At 50.6% G+C, this 13,255-nt stretch overlaps 1 protein-coding gene across 3 annotated transcripts in view; it reads left to right on the forward strand.

Moving 5' to 3' along the window:
* AKNA (AT-hook transcription factor) overlaps positions 1–13,255 on the forward strand; it is a 58,205-nt gene that overhangs the window by 28,918 nt on the left and 16,032 nt on the right. For all 3 annotated transcript variants that reach the window (XM_069573848.1, XM_069573847.1, XM_069573846.1), the window contains exons 5-14: positions 167–323; positions 1,051–1,208; positions 3,729–3,788; positions 6,363–6,490; positions 6,947–7,154; positions 8,856–9,010; positions 9,110–9,289; positions 10,120–10,366; positions 11,799–11,905; positions 12,501–12,712. In XM_069573848.1, coding sequence (XP_069429949.1) covers positions 167–323; positions 1,051–1,208; positions 3,729–3,788; positions 6,363–6,490; positions 6,947–7,154; positions 8,856–9,010; positions 9,110–9,289; positions 10,120–10,366; positions 11,799–11,905; positions 12,501–12,712 — 1,612 coding nt within the window. The remainder of the gene's footprint in view (positions 1–166; positions 324–1,050; positions 1,209–3,728; positions 3,789–6,362; positions 6,491–6,946; positions 7,155–8,855; positions 9,011–9,109; positions 9,290–10,119; positions 10,367–11,798; positions 11,906–12,500; positions 12,713–13,255) is intronic.

The raw sequence follows: 13,255 nt of genomic DNA on the forward strand, positions 1-13,255 counted from the left end.
TGAAAGGCAGTAGTTATTATCCATTTTTATTTATTTATATTTATTTATTTACATCCGTTATCCATCGTTATTGAGCACCTGAGTGATGGCATGAATGAAGGGGATGCCTTCTGGGTGGTTTGCCCCACCCCTGACTGGGCTCTGCCATGCCTCCCCTCCCCGACAGGTGAACCTGTACTCGGACCCGCCCCGGCCCAGCCACAGCATCCACGCGGGGACGATGCCCCAGGGGACCAAGGTCTTGTCCTTCACCATCCCACAGCCCCACTCTGTGAAGTGGTATGTGGGCTCCGCCGAGGGCCCGCAGGCCTCTGAGGCTTCAGGTGAGTCTGGGAGATGTGTCTGGAGGCTCCTCTGGGGTGACTGCTCCTGGGACACTTGGTCCACCCCAGGGTGGCCCTAGCTTCAGGCTGGGAAAGAGAGGGAGGGAAGTGAGGCCCCTCTCTGGGCCCTGTGACTTGAAGAGGTCAGATGGAGTTGTGGAAATGTCTGCTTTGAGCCAGAGCTGCATGGGTGAAGCCCAAGCTCTCTCTACTTAGCAGCTGGATGGTCTTGGACAATTTGTATGACAAAGCGTGTCATCACAGTAGAGCCCACATCAGGCTAGACCCTGCGCCAAGCCTTGCCATGCACGGCCTCAGTTAATCACATCAGCCTGCTGAGGGCCCCACTGGTGTTACCGCACTGACAGTTAAGGCGACCAAGGCTTGGCGAGGTGACGACATGAGGAAGGTCACACCGCTCCAGAGGAGGGCCAGGAATCGAACCTCCATGCTTCTGAGTTGAAGCCCACACTATTGGCTGGGAACCCAGAGGTCCGGCTTGGCCTCCAGCTGTGTGATCCAGGGCAAATTTGCACCTTGTCCTTGCCTATAAATGGGGACAACACTGCCCAGGTCACTTCCTGGGGCCAGCAGAAAGGCGGGGAGACCATGAGAAGGCTGAGCTGTCACTGGAGGATGCAGGTGGTGGCTTTGAAGTTGAGCACCAGTCTCTCAGCCCCAGGAAAGACTGTTCTTGGCCCCAACATGTAGTGACTGTGTATTCCAGGGTCGCCATCAGCTGGAGGAGACCTGAGCCCCTCCTCACCCCCCAGCATGCCCACCCTAGGGTGGCTTCAGGAGGACGCAGGGGGCATTGCCCAGGACCAGCCCTCAGCGGAGCGGGCCCAGGAGCTGGCTTCTCAGGCCAGCTGGTTCCTGACCAAGGTGAGTGGAACCTCAGCTTTGCCCATGGGAGACAGACTTCCTTCGGAGAAAGCAGAGCCTCTACCCGCTTGGGGGCGGGGCTGTGTGTGTGCCAGGCGCTCTCATCACTCCCCTGTAGGAGTTCACTTGGGACTTTCCTGCTGGTTTTAGAGGCCACAAAGCTCCAGCCTCCTCCTTGTCACCCAGTGCTAGGTTTAACTCCCTTTTTGGCTCTGTGTCTCATCAGACTCTGTCTAACTGCTTGGAAGTATCTCCTGGTTCACTCCTGGGGGAGACTTTCAGCTTTTTCAGGATTCTGGAAGGGTTATGGAACCTTTACTTTCCCTTTTCCTCTTTGGATCACCCCACTTCTCCAGTTCTTTTCATCATGGAATCAATTCTTAGTTACTTCTCAAGAGGCCTTTTCATTTTCATCAAAATAATGATGAATTTGTTATTGTTTATAACTGTACTCTTGGCCTTTTCCCAAAAGTACTTTAAAGCGGCTTAGAAAATACCCACATTATAACCACATTCTGAAAACAGAAGCGAGGAAACTGGGGCAAAGGGGAAGTATGTGTAGGAAAAAAAATAAAATGAACTTAGGGAGAAGTGAATAAACAAAGACCCTGAACACTTTATCAGATTCACGTTTGGCTTTGAACTTCCTAGTAGTCAATGCAAAAAGGGAAATGCAATAGTTGTATCACCATGCCCATAAAACAAATTCTTTCAAAGAAACACTACCATTCTCTTTTCTTTCTTTCTTTCTTTCTTGGTAACAAGTTTACTGAAATATAATTCACATGACATGCAGTTCAGTCATTTAAAGTTAATGCTTCGTGGCTTTCAGTATTTCATAGTTGTGCTGCCATCAACACGATCGATTCTAGAACATCTTCATCATCCACTAAGAAACTCTATATTCATTAAGCAGTCATCTCCCATTCCCCTTCCCCCAGCCCCAGCCAGCTGCTCATCTGCCTTCTGTCTCTTTGAATGCATGCTAAGTCGCTTCAGTCGTGTCTGACTCTTTTCTAGCTTGCCAGGCTCTTCTCTCCATGGGATTCTCCAGGCAAGAACACTGGAGTGGGTTGCCATGCCCTTCTCCAGGAGATCGTCTCCTTTCAGGGATCAAACCCTTGTCTCCAGCATCTCCTGCATTGGCAGACAGGTTCTTTACCAGGAACACCATCTGGGCTTCCCTTCTGTCTCTTTGAGTTTACCTGTTTTGGACATTTCATATAAGTGGATTTGCGTACCATTTGTCCTTTTGTGTCTGGCTTTTCACTTAGCACAGTCTTTTCAAGGCTCACCCATGTTGTAGCAACATGAACTTTATTCCTCTTTATCCCTGCCATTCTGGGGAGACATTTCTCCTTGTCCTGTGTACTGTAAAGCATCTCAATACTTTTTTTACATTTGATTACATGTCAAAATAATATTTTAGGTTTATAAAATATCTTATTAATTCACCTATGTCTTTTCACATTTTTAGTATGGTGACTGGAACATTTTAAATTACATATGTAGCTTGTGCTATGCTTCAGTTTTATATGTTATATAAGTTATATAATGTAATTATATTAGGAAAAGTTGTATACTTTGGCACTGATCTAGAGCTTTCCTAGAAATCTACAAATTGTCTTTGCCTTTTTTCCCCTAATTAAAATTTTTTTGTAACTGTAATAGATACTCATGGTAAAGATCATCACACAGGGCAAAGAATACATTCAGTGAACTTTTCTTTCCCACTCTTGCCCTTCTGCTTTGTACCAAATGTTTAATGAACGCACATGTGTTTATAGAAATGGTCACATAAGTATATACACTATGTTGTACCTGGATTTTTTTTTAATATCCCAAATTTGTATATTTCTGAGTAGGCAATAAATTCACTTTGTTCGAAGTTCAGAGAATACATATAGTAGAAAATCTTCCTCCTCTCCCTGTCCCCCGACACCATCCAGTTCTCTTCCCCAGAAGCAGTTAATATTTTCGTTTCTTCCATCCTTCTAGAGGTAGTTTATAATATATAAGCAACTGTACCTGCAGTTTTCCTTTTTTATTCTCTCTATGTTTTATAGCAGGTGGTAGCGTACCATACACACTGTCCTGTACCTTGATCTGATGCTGAAAGTAGTTCATGGTGGCATTTGTGCTTGAGAACACACACACGCACGTGCCTGCCTCCTCTGGACGGCGGCATACTATTCCACGGATAGGCATCCGGATTGCTTCCTGTCTCCTCACCCCCACCAGGATGCAGCTAATATCCTGCCTCACAGGTTTCAGGCACATGAGTGAAATAAAATCAAATCCTGGAAGCTCCGCTTAGATTTTCCCCAAGGCTGCCATGGCAAGAGCCGGTGCTGGAGCCTGTTTCTGGCACCTGCCTCTCTGTGCTTGTCAGAAAACCCACGTCCCGAGGCGGGACCCAGCTCCCTATGCCAAAATGTGACTGTGGCTAAGTGCGGGAGTTGGCAGAACTCACCTGAGCCTGGATTAATGGAGCGTGTTTCTTTCCCCTCCAATGCCCAGGTGGAGTCCTTTATAGAGCTGATACACGCAGGACGGCTGACACCCCGGGACCAACTCAAGGTACTGTCCACTTCAGAGGATGCCGCGGAGCTGCTAGACGACTGCTCTGTGTCCCAAAGCACAGCCTCCAAAGCCTTGTTTGCTGCAGGGCAGACCGGGGAATCCCAGACACCGTGTCTCCGTTTTGAACAGACAGCCCCCGCTTAGCTTTCCATGATAATGATCGCTAGAGCACAATAGTCACCACTTACTATGCAGTGGTGGTGGTGTGCCAGGCTCTGTGGCAAGCCCTTGATGTACATTAATTCATTTTATCATCATAAAAACCTGACGAAGCAGTTACAGTCATCACCTCACATAACTGGAATGAACTGAAACCCAGAGAGGTGACTTGAAGACCACACAGCCAGTAGGCGGTACAGCCCAGACGGAGATCTGTCTGATTCCCAAGTCCAGGGTCATAACCACTGCCCTGCCCAGCTCCCCACTGATTATCCTACCTGTCGACAACCAGAAAAAGCCATTTTTTAAAAAATTTTCTTTATTATAAAAGTGATTGCTAAAGCTTGAAAACTGGGGATGGGGAGGCGAAGAGACCCCCTAATCTAACCATTATTGGCTTATTTCCTTCTGGACTCCAGTATTTCTAGGTAACCATGGTCACTCATGGAGAAGGCAATGGCACCCCACTCCAGTACTCTTGCCTGGAAAATCCCATGGAAAGAGGTGCCTGGTAGGCTGCAGTCCATGGGGTCGCTAAGAGCCGGACAAGACTGAGCGACTTCACTTTCACTTTTCACTTTCCTGCATTGGAGAAGGAAATGGCAACCCACTCCAGTGTTCTTGCCTGGAGAATCCCAGGGACAGGAGAGCCTAGTGGGCTGCCGTCTCTGGAGTCGCACAGAGTTGGACAGGACTGAAGCGACTTAGCAGCAGCAGCAGCATGATCACTCATAAAATTTAGATTTCTGCTGCATCAGACAGGGTCCCAGGAAGGAGCAGTTGAAGCTCTCAAAGCTGCGGGTGTAGGGATCAGTGAAGGAGCTGTCAGCAGGGTTAGCAGGGATGTGGGCGGCAGCCTCAGGGGGCCCGACAAGGGACAGGGAAGCCCAGGGACTCACACCTGCCTGAAGCTGCTCTCTCCCAGGTCTCTCCCCTCCCACCCTCTGACCTCTAACAGATGCCTCCCCTAGAAAGACCCCAGGGGAAGCCAGCAGGTTGGGAGCCCAGCTGATGCTCAAGGCATAGAGCAGGGTAAGGAGAGGAGCTGGGGGGGAGGACTGGAAGGGGCAGATGCAGCACCCTTGGTTTCACAGTTCTCACTGTTATAATATTAGCGGTTGCTGTGTTGTCATCTGGGCTTCCCAGGTGGCACTAGTGGTAAAGAACCTGCCCATGCAGGAGAGGTCAGAGACGCGGGTCCACCCCTGGGTGGAGAAGATCCCTGGAGGACGGCAGAGCAGCCCACTCCAGTATCCTTGCCTGGGCAGTCCCACGGACAGCGGAGACTGGCCTGTTACAGTCCACAGGGTTGCGAAGAGCTAGACATGGCTGAAGCGACTCCACAGGCATGCATGTTGCTGTACAGATGTTGCCCACATGCTCCAGTTACAAGATACGTCATGTGGATTGTATGATCCCATTGAGAAGATAGTCAAGGACCTTAAAAATCAAAGTTATTCTTTTTCTTCCCCCGTCTTCTAATTCCTCCATATCCAGGGAAGTTGAGAGCTGTTGGAAGATCAAGCTAGATTGGGGATGAGCCTCTAGGTTGTCCTTGGCCGACCTCTGTCATTAGCATAGAGTGACCGAGAAGAGGATGATAAGAAGTCAGGGATAATGGTCCCACCTCCCATGGTTCTAGCCAAGAGTTAACTAGCATCACGTTTACCATGGGAGCCTCATGCAATGGTTGGGACTATGAGCTCTGGAGCTCTAGGGCCTGGGTTCAAATCCTAACTCTACAACTTGCTCACTCACTGTGTGACCTTCACCAACTGAAGTAACCTCTCTGTGCCTCAGTTTCCTCCCAATTAGATGAAGATGATAAATTACCTCTCTTGTTAGGGTTATGCTGAAGATTAAATGAATAATGCAGTGTCCTTTAGACAAAGCCTCAGTACTCTGTAAATGTCAGTTATCATTATCAATAGTATGATGGTGATGATAATACATCTGTTGGGTGTATTATCCAACAGGATGTATTGGATTCAGAAGAGTGACTAACATTCCAAAGCCCACAGTTTTGAGAATCAAGTATGAACTAAGGCCTCTCAAGAAGTAGGTCTTTATGGCGATACAGCGATAGTATATTTGACACCGTGACCGTCATGGAACATCAGGGTTCTTACGGGTCTACCCAGGGAAGACTGGCACCCTCTGGGGCTCATGCTAAGGCTCTAAGCCTTGCCTCTGTCCTACCAGTCTAAGGGCAGGGAGATCAACCAGGGCAAACAGGTTCCAGAGGCTACCAACCCCAGCCTTCCAGACACTAGGGAGCCCAGAGGTTTCCGCAGTCCAGGGTGAGTCCCACAGCCACCCCACGCACCCACGAGCAGCTCATCCACTGTGTCTGCAAGGACGGAGCCCACAGGGGCCTGGGCACTCGAGTCTTACTGGCCTGTCTCACTTCAGGTCTTCCAGCAGCTAGAGGCTGCCCACGCGGCCCTGGAGGAGGACTACCTGAAGGCCTGCAGGGAGCAGCACCTGTCCCAGCAGCTTGCCAGCTCCCAGGGGACACCCAGGAGGTTTGATCCTGACAGGTACCTGCTGGGGAGGAAGGCCTGGGAGGACAGATGGGCCAGGCCCCAGGTCCCCACCCGGAGGGGCACACTTCATCCTTAATTCACACACTTGGGGAGCGGGGAGAAATCCCATCCCAATTAGCAGCGTGTCCAGATGGGGGATACTCGGAGGCTGAGATCTGTGTACTTTTAGACTCCCTGCCATGAGAAGTGCCCTTGGAGATAAGAGTGGAATCCCCTCACTGAAGAATGGGGAAACTGAGGCCAGAGGGGAAAGGGATTTACTCAAGGTCTTACACCCAGCTGGTGGCAGAAGGGAACTTGGGCTGAGCCTCCTTATTCCCAGTGGAGTCTACTTTTATCTTGTTTATTTATAATCTGAGTGATGATGTCAGATGGGCCCTCCAAGGGCATTTCTGGAGTCTCTGCTCTAAAACACAGCCTTTGAGACCCTCTAACGTTTCCTTGTTCCAGGGAGCTGGAGGCAGAGATATTCCAGCTGGGAATTCGCCTGGATGAGCTGAAGGACCTCATGGACCACAACGAGCAGGAGCCTGGGCAAGTCGGGTCAGACTTGGCTTTGGACAGCTCCCCAGCCACGCCCTCCCCCCACCAGCCAACAGACCCGCCCTCTCCTCTGGAACAAACCCGCACATCGGCCATCCAGGCCCTCGGCCCTGAGGTACCTCTTTACCCAACTGTAGTAGACTGTTCCTTCGTTCACTGGTTTCTCCATTAGTAGCTTCATGACATCTGAGAAGTTTGTACCCTATGCCGACACTCAAGACACATGGTGGGAATTCAGTAGAAAACAACCGAAATAACAGGTGGCCTCCACCCTCGTGGGCTCCCCCTGGTGGCTCAGATGGAAATGAGTCTGCCTGCAACTCAGGAGACCCGGGTTCAGTCCCTGGCTTGGGAGGATCCCCTGGAGCAAGGAACAGCTGCCCACCCCAGTATTCTTGCCTGGAGAATTCCACGGACAGAGGAGCCTGGCAGGGTACAGTCCATGGGATAGCAAAGAGTCAGACACAAAGAATCGGACTGAGCAACTAACACTTTCACCCTCATGGAATTTTCTGTAGAGTTCAACTTGTTACTTTAATTTTGATTGGTGCTCTGAAGGAGAATTATGGAGTTCTACACCAAGTAGATAACAGGCTAACATATCTGAGTTCATTAAGGAGTCAGAAAAACTTTCCTTGAGGAAGTTGTGTTTAAATGAAATCTGAAAAGGAGTAGGAATTACTAGGTGCAGAAGAGGAAAAAAAAAATCTGGCAGAAAAAACAGCTTATGCAAAGGCCCTGTAGTTAGAGTATAGACAGTGAGGGGTCCATTGTCTAAGAGATGTGGCTGGAGAGGCAGGTAGGGGCCCTAGGAATTAGGTATGTGGTCACATCAGGTGGATGGTTTTAAACTCTGCTGTTTTTTCAGCAGGGGATGATATAAGAGGGTTTGCAGGTTGGGATTCCCTGGTGGCTCAAATGGTAAAGAATCTGCCTGCAATGCAGGAGACTGTCTGCTCTGCGGGAGATATAAGTTTGATCCCTGGGTCAGCAAGATCATCTGGAGAAGGGAATGGCTACCCATTCCAGTATTCTTGCCTGAAGAACCCCATGCACAGAGAAACCTGACAGGCTACAGTCCATGGGATCGCAAAAAGTTGGACATGACTGAGAGACTAATACTTTCACCTTCAGAGCTGGGGAGGTGATGGGGCAGGTACAGAGGCATGCATGGACTTGAGAGAGGTTTAGAAGGTGCATTGGACTGGAGTTGGAGTGATGGTGAGAGGAGAGGAGCGAAGGATGACCTCCAGGCTTCTAGCTTGTAGACTCAGGTGGATCTGGAGACTATTCACAGAGATAGCTGCACTAGATAAGAACCATACATGGAAGGGGCTTTGTAGAATTGCCTCTAGCCCATGTCACAGCCCTATGGCAGATGGCCATCTCTAGGGCATTATCTTGAGGGACTCCCCTGCTCCCACAGTGAAGGTGTTTTGAGTGGCTACATGTTCACACTGGAATGAAAATCTGGGTTCAAATCCTGGCACTGCCCCTTGCTGCTGTATGGCTTTAGGCAAATTGTTTGAGCCTTGAGCACCTGTCTGTAAAATGGGCTGTAATAGCCTGTGTACTGGTGGGATTGTTGCCAAGTGATATGTGTACAGTGCCTGGCGCACAGCACACTCATGGCAGCTGGTTTTGGAGATCAGTGACCCAGTCCCTACTTTCGCACACAGGAAAAGAGTAACAGGCCAGTGAATCTAACCTCTTTCTTGCTCTTCAGCACCCAGGGTGAGCCTGGGATAAGGTAGGTCCTTAAAGAGTGGTCTTAGGTATCTGCTGAATCTCTGCCCCTCCTCCTTTCTGGCCCCAGCCCAACGCCACCAGCATTGGCCCCCACCTATTGCACATGAACTCGGATCTGAGCGCTCCCAGCAATGAGGCAGAGGACGGGCCACTGGGCCTCCCGGCCCCGCTCAGGCACAAGGAGCTGCGGGTGGAGCAGGATTTCCACGGCCTCCTGGAGCGGTGAGTGCCCACGAGGCCCAAGGCCAGGGCGTCTGGCCCTGTGGTGGGATCTTGCTGGCCTTGTGGGTTGAAGTCACGCTCCTCTGTGTTTTTCTGCAGGTACCTCAGTGTGAAGTCCCTTCCAGAAGCCCTGAGGATGGAGGAGGAGGAGGCGGAGGGCCAGGGCCGCACCCTGGGTTTTGACAGACCAGCTCCAGCTCCAGGAAAAGCAGTGGCCCCGAGGCTCCCCACCAGGCAGCCCCCGGCGGAGGCTGAGAGAAGTCACGGGGTCCCCCTCAAGTAGGTCACTGAGCTTTCCCCGCTGGTCCCACACCAGCTCAGAAACCACAAGAGTAGTGACTGTCCTAGGAGCTAGACAGCCCTTTACAGTTTAGAAACAGCTTTCCTGACTTGTAGCTCAGTGTCTCTACAAACCATGAAATGTACATCATTGACAGCACTTGAAATGATTTAGGGAGGTGTGGGATGAGAACTCTGGTCGGAAAGATGCAGCATTAAAGAACATCACTCATTCTCAGTCTCAGAGATTCCATGTACGACAAGGAGAAAGTCTCAGGGCTATAAAGGCTTCAGGGCTTCTCTTGATCGTCCTTTAAAAAGAGAGAGAGAAAGCCAGCAGGCCTCAGGCCAAGAGCCTTTACTAGGCAACAGGATTTATCTAGACTATGATAATACTGTTTTCATGTTCCTTGTATTTATTTGCAAAGTTCACTTCAGTCTGTAACACAAAATACTGGTCTTCTGTTTGCAATAGTGACATGGTCTTTTTGAGTAGATGGAAGTTGATGGAAATGGCTGGAATAGGAAAGAGGGAAGGCAAATTCCAAAAGCCTGGGAAAGGGTACTCTGGCACCTCTATTTCTGCACAGTTTCTGCCCCGGTGTATGGGGTGGGTTTTGTCAGCATCCTCATTTTACAGTTGAGATAAGTGTGGTTCAGAGAGGGGCGGTACCTTGCCCAGGGCCACACAGCAAGAGGGCGGCAGCACAGGGTGAGGATGCAGGGGTGCCTGACTCCAGAGCTTGTGTCCTGGATTGCATGGCTCCCAGGACAGAGCTGCCCAGCCCATGCCAGGGCTCAGGGGCACCATGCGTCTCCTTCCCTGCCAGGGAGACCGTGGAGCAGATGGCGTCTGTGAAGCCAGCAGATGTCTGTGCATCCGTGACCAGAGACGGGCACCTGCAGGGTCTGGGCAGAGCCGAGGAGGCCCCTCCCGGCCCCAGCAGGCCCCCCCATCCTCAGGGCCCCAAGTCTGCAGCGTCCCACCAGAGCAGCCTGGCCAGCCTCGAGGGAAGTGGCATCTCCGAGCGCCTTCCACCAAAGTCTCTGCACCAGGCCGGTGGGCCCCCACTGGAGGTACGCGTGGGTGCAGGGCCTCTCCCTGCATCTCCTGGAGCCTCCTGCCTCCAGGCCTTTGCTCAGGATGCCTGCTGCTCCTGCCTCTGCTGTGGCTCCCCGCACCTCCACCCCTCCACCTGGACCTCCTCTTTCTCCTCTGAGACCTGTAGCTCAGGGCCTGTATCTTTCTGAGCCTGCTTAGCACAGCTGAAGGTGGGGGCGGTGTCTTTGACTCCAAGTAGTTTGTGCCATGAGAACGGCGCTTTTAAAACTACGACAGGAATCACAAATCACTGTGGAAATATGACTTATGAGATGGATCCTCCCCTAAAAAAACACATATGGGGATTTCCCAGGGGTTAAGACTTCGCCCTCCAATGCAGGGGGCGCAAGTTCGATCCCTGCTAGGGGAGCTAAGATCCTACATGTTTTGTAGTAAAAAAAAATAAATAAAAAATAAAAGAGAAGCAATATTGTAAAATTCAATAAAGACCATATGGTCCACATCCAAAAATTAAAATAAACACATACATTTGCATGTGTACACACACGCACACACGCACACACACACACACACACACACACCCCTATAGTCCTGATGAGCCCATGGTAAGGAATATGTACTCGACCACGAACTCATTGAGGGCAGACACCCGTGTCTCTCTGTTGGTGACCTTTGCCCCTGCGTTAGACGTGGTATGTTGGAGGTATAAGTGGTTGATCAGTTTGTTTTTCCCAATTCATGCTGCTGCTGCTAAGTTGCTTCAGTCGTGTCCCAACTCTTTGCGACCCCATAGACGGCAGCCTACCAGGCTCCCCTGTCCCTGGGATTCTCCAGGCAAGAACACTGAAGTGGGTTGCCATTTCCTTCTCCAATGCATGAAAGTGAAAAGTGAAAATGAAGTTGCTCAGTTGTGTCTGACTCTTAGCAACCCCATGGACCGCAGCCTACCAGGCTCCTCCGTCCATGGGATTTTCCAGGCAAGAGTACTGGAGTGAGGTGCCATTGCCTTCTCCGATCCCAATTCATGAGACCCGGGCATTTCTGCAATCAGGTAGAACACGGCATTCCAGGCCCACCCTGGAAGACGTGTGGATTCAAGAATCCCATTCTCACAGTGGGACTGCTTTCTCCTTCTCCCCTTTCTATTTCTCTGTTCAGGAAGTCTGTTACAGTCTCCCACCCAAGGGCCCTGGCTCCCACCCCTCAGGGACACAGGGCGTGCTCAGGGCCCTCTCAGGGCGTGGAGTCCCTGCTGTTGGCCTGGGGCTCATGCCAGGCCCTGAGCACCTCAGGACCCCGCACGCCCAGGGCCTGGCTGTTGGGAGCTGGGCCAGCCTCCCTGTCTGGGAGCCTCTGGAATGTGAGGCCCAGGCCAGCACGGGGGAAGGGTTTCCCAGTGTTCCCCGGGCACATTCCTCAGATTTAAAGGAACACTGTCTCATTCAGGAGCCCTGGATGGCCTCCCCGGAGACAGACAGTGGCTTCGTGGGCTCAGAAACCAGCAGAGTCTCGCCCCTCACTCAGACCCCAGAGCACCGGCTCTCCCAGATCAGGTAATGGGGACCCCATCAGTGTTATCCACTTGGGGTTGGCTGAGAAACAAAGTGCCTGTGAGCTCAGAACAGGGTCTGGGCATTCTCAGAGCCCCACACTTCATCCCCACCAAGGATGGGTTATTGCCTTCATGTTATGGATGGAGGGAAAGTGACTTGCCCAGGGTCACTCCGCCACGTATTGACAGACTGGGAATTTATTGAACAAATGGGTGATGAAACGGTGAATGAATAAGATGTGCCGGGAGGGTGTTGTGACAGAGCAGCCAGGTTGAGTGACAGTCTCCAAAGCCGGAGGAAGGTCCCTGAGGCTACCCAGGGCTGCGTGGGAAGGGAAGATTACAAACTTCATTGCTGTGTATATTATCTAAAAACTAAGTTGAGCTTTATGACTTTGTGTATATGAGTAGGCACGTGTACAGCTCTGCAGTTTATAAAGAAAATGTGTGTGTAGTGGAGACACATCCTCAGAAATGCTATACTGCCAGGGCTGCCAAGTCCCAAAGGATAGGATGGTTTAGTATGTGGAGGGGCTCGGAGGTTGTGGCCTCATTCTGTGTGACTCCAATGTGTCTCTCTCTCCATGGGCCCCCAGCACCCCAGGGACGTTAGTCCAGTCCTTCACTCTGCCTGTACCCCGAGATGCAGCCCCCCACCACCAGACCAGGGGTCTTCCCATCCCCAGAAGAACCTCTGAGCCCAGCAGACCCAGAAGCCGAGCCCAGAGGCCCCCGTCTGGCCAAGACAGTCCTCTCCAGCAGAGGGCACCCAGCTTCTGCCTGGAGCGGGCACTGGCGTCTGAGATGGGTGAGTGGATGTATCTGGGTTGGCCAGAACCTGGGGGTGGCTGGATCGCATGGGGTAAAAAAGATCAAACCAATAAGAAAATCTGCATTACCCTTTAGGATGCAAAATATCATACAGGTTCATTATAGGAAAATTTGAAAAGGGAACAAAAAACAATAATTAGCTAAAAACCGTCATTGATGACATTTTAGTCTAGAACCTTTGAGCTGTTTTCTATGCCATTGTGTGTGTGTTTATTTGCAAATACTTGAAGTGGGATACTATACATGGATGTTTTATAATCTTTTTTCTATAAAACGCTGTGTTATGAACACTTTCTGTGTCTATAAAGTCTGTGATTTCTTTTACTTTTTTAAAAAATGCATGTGACCTTTTTATTGAAATAAAACAAGCATACAGGAAGGAACAGAAACTGATGAATTTTCCCAAAGTGACCACAGACAGAAAAACTCCACATGATCAGAACCCCAGCCCCTCCAAGCCCCTCCTGACGCTCCCACCCTTCTCAAAGGCAACCACTGTTCTCAGATTAGCTTTGCCTCT

This window comes from Ovis canadensis, chromosome 2 (genome assembly GCF_042477335.2).
Source record: "Ovis canadensis isolate MfBH-ARS-UI-01 breed Bighorn chromosome 2, ARS-UI_OviCan_v2, whole genome shotgun sequence".
NCBI lineage: Eukaryota > Metazoa > Chordata > Mammalia > Artiodactyla > Bovidae > Ovis > Ovis canadensis.